The sequence below is a fragment of the Sorex fumeus genome, unplaced genomic scaffold (genome assembly GCF_029834395.1).
Source record: "Sorex fumeus unplaced genomic scaffold, SorFum_2.1 ptg000030l, whole genome shotgun sequence".
NCBI classification, from domain to species: Eukaryota; Metazoa; Chordata; class Mammalia; order Eulipotyphla; family Soricidae; genus Sorex; species Sorex fumeus.
In genome coordinates, this window is record NW_026606087.1 from 14,446,470 (window position 1) to 14,448,675 (window position 2,206).

At 38.8% G+C, this 2,206-nt stretch overlaps 1 protein-coding gene across 1 annotated transcript; it reads left to right on the forward strand.

Moving 5' to 3' along the window:
- Nucleotides 1-366: 366 nt before the first annotated feature.
- Nucleotides 367-1,323, forward strand: LOC130025444 (olfactory receptor 52A5-like). Its single transcript, XM_056116388.1, has one exon. It carries the CDS (start codon nucleotides 367-369, stop codon nucleotides 1,321-1,323), a length of 957 nt encoding a protein of 318 aa, XP_055972363.1.
- The last annotated feature ends 883 nt before the right edge of the window (nucleotides 1,324-2,206 follow it).

A 2,206-nucleotide genomic window follows, 5' to 3' on the forward strand; every position in this document is an offset into this window, starting at 1 on the left:
GCTTATAACCATCTGCAAATTCCAGCTGTCTGTTCATAGATATTAGTGATGATGTATAAGTGCAAAATGAAGATATAAATTAGATTCTCTAGTCACAGGATAGAGGTAAGCTTCTGGTATATTTAATTTGGTTTAATAAAATTTGGATCATGCAGAAATATTGAACATTATATTTGAAATCTTAACAGTTGTAAAAACAGAAAACTAAGAGAGAAAATAGAGTGAGAAAGATACAATATCTTGCGCTTATATAATTGAATTTTATTTTGCTAAAACTGTTTTTTTCCTTGCTTTTAACTCTCAAAGTCTTGATGAAGCAGAAGATGAAAAAAAACACCATTCCTTGTTATTACTGTTGAAAACATTATGATCATATCAAACGTCTCTGTCGTCATGCCTTCGGTCCTAACTCTCATCGGGATTCCAGGCCTGGAGTCAATTCAGCATTGGATTGGGATTCCATTCTGTGTCATGTATCTCATTGCTGTGACTGGGAATTCTGCACTTTTAGCTATAATCAGGTATGAAAGAAGCCTGCATAAACCCATGTACATTTTTTTGGCCCTGTTGGGGGCCACAGACATTGCACTCAGCACCTGTATTCTTCCTAAAATGTTAGGCATTTTCTGGTTTCACCTATCCAAGATTTCTTTTGATGCCTGTCTGCTACAAATGTGGCTTATTCATTCATTCCAGGCCATTGAATCAGGTGTCTTACTTGCAATGGCCCTAGATCGTTATATAGCCATCTGTTACCCCTTGAGACATGCCACTGTGTTCTCCCAACAAGTTTTGATTCAAATTGGAGTTGGAGTGATACTCAGGGCTGCCTTTCTTACAATCCCATCCATTATGCTTATCAAATGCCGACTTAAGCTCTACCGGACCACAGTCATCTCCCATTCTTACTGTGAGCATATGGCCCTTGTGAAGTTGGCCGTTGAAGATATCCGGATCAACAAGATATATGGTCTCTTTGTCGCTTTCACCATCTTAGGGTTTGACATAATCTTTATTACCTTATCTTATGTTCTCATCTTTATTACAGTCTTCCAGCTGCCTCAAAGAGAGGCAAGATTGAAGGCCTTTAATACATGTATCGCCCACATATGTGTATTTCTCCAATTCTACCTCCTAGCCTTCTTTTCTTTCTTCACTCACAGGTTTGGTTCTCACATCCCACCATATGTTCACATTCTGTTGTCAAACCTTTACCTGTTAGCCCCACCTTCTCTCAACCCTATTGTCTATGGAGTGAAGACCAAAGAAATTCGGGATCATATTATAAAATTAGTTTCTGCAAGAAACATTGATCAGAAGTAGATTCTTTTGGTGATAAATAGTATTTTTAGAGTAGCTACATAAGTTTTATAAATTGCTCATCTGCATTTGAAAATAATTAAATTTAAATTTAAATTTTAAATTTTAAATTTAAGTTTTGTGTGTGGGTTCTCACCATGTGCATTCGGTGACCATGAATTGCTTTCCCACCCTGGCCTGCCACTGCTGATGGATGAATGGAAGGAACAGGACTGCCAAGCTGGTTGGTGATCAGTTGTTTATTCCATTCTCCCCACATGTTCTCCTTGTGTGCCCTATTCCAGTTTTCTCGACCCTTTATTCCCATCTCCTACTGTTTCTCATTTAGTCTGTCTATGCTTCATAGTCCGGTCTCCCCCTTGTCCAGTCTAGTTATATGGAACAATCACCAATGGTTGGGGGTACCAATTACATACAGGTGAGATAGCACAATCAACATATGCAAAGTCCTTCCTTCCAGGAAGCTGTTCTGAGACAAATATCTCATCCTGCTAGCAGATCTGTTCAAGGCTGGAATTTTATCTAAGGACAAAAATCTCTTTTCCTTACTCCATATACATTTAAATGGTCACCTTAAATTCACTTCTTAATCTTTCTAGTCATTTTGTATGGGCACAGTAAGAGATATGTTAAGCTTATAGGGAGGCTCTCTGGGAACATCTCACTGGAGATCCCAGATTATAGTCCTCAGGCTCTATTAGTCTTCCTAAACCCAGTAGGGTCCTAGTCTAGTTACTTATTTTTGTGTCAGGACAGAATTTGTCCATGCCCGTGCTTTTAGCTTATTATCATCTTTATGACACTTTGCCAGTCCTATTTTGATGGTAGGGTAACTTACAGCTTGCCCGAGGTCCATCCAATCCTTTTGTTGGGACCCTACTTTGGG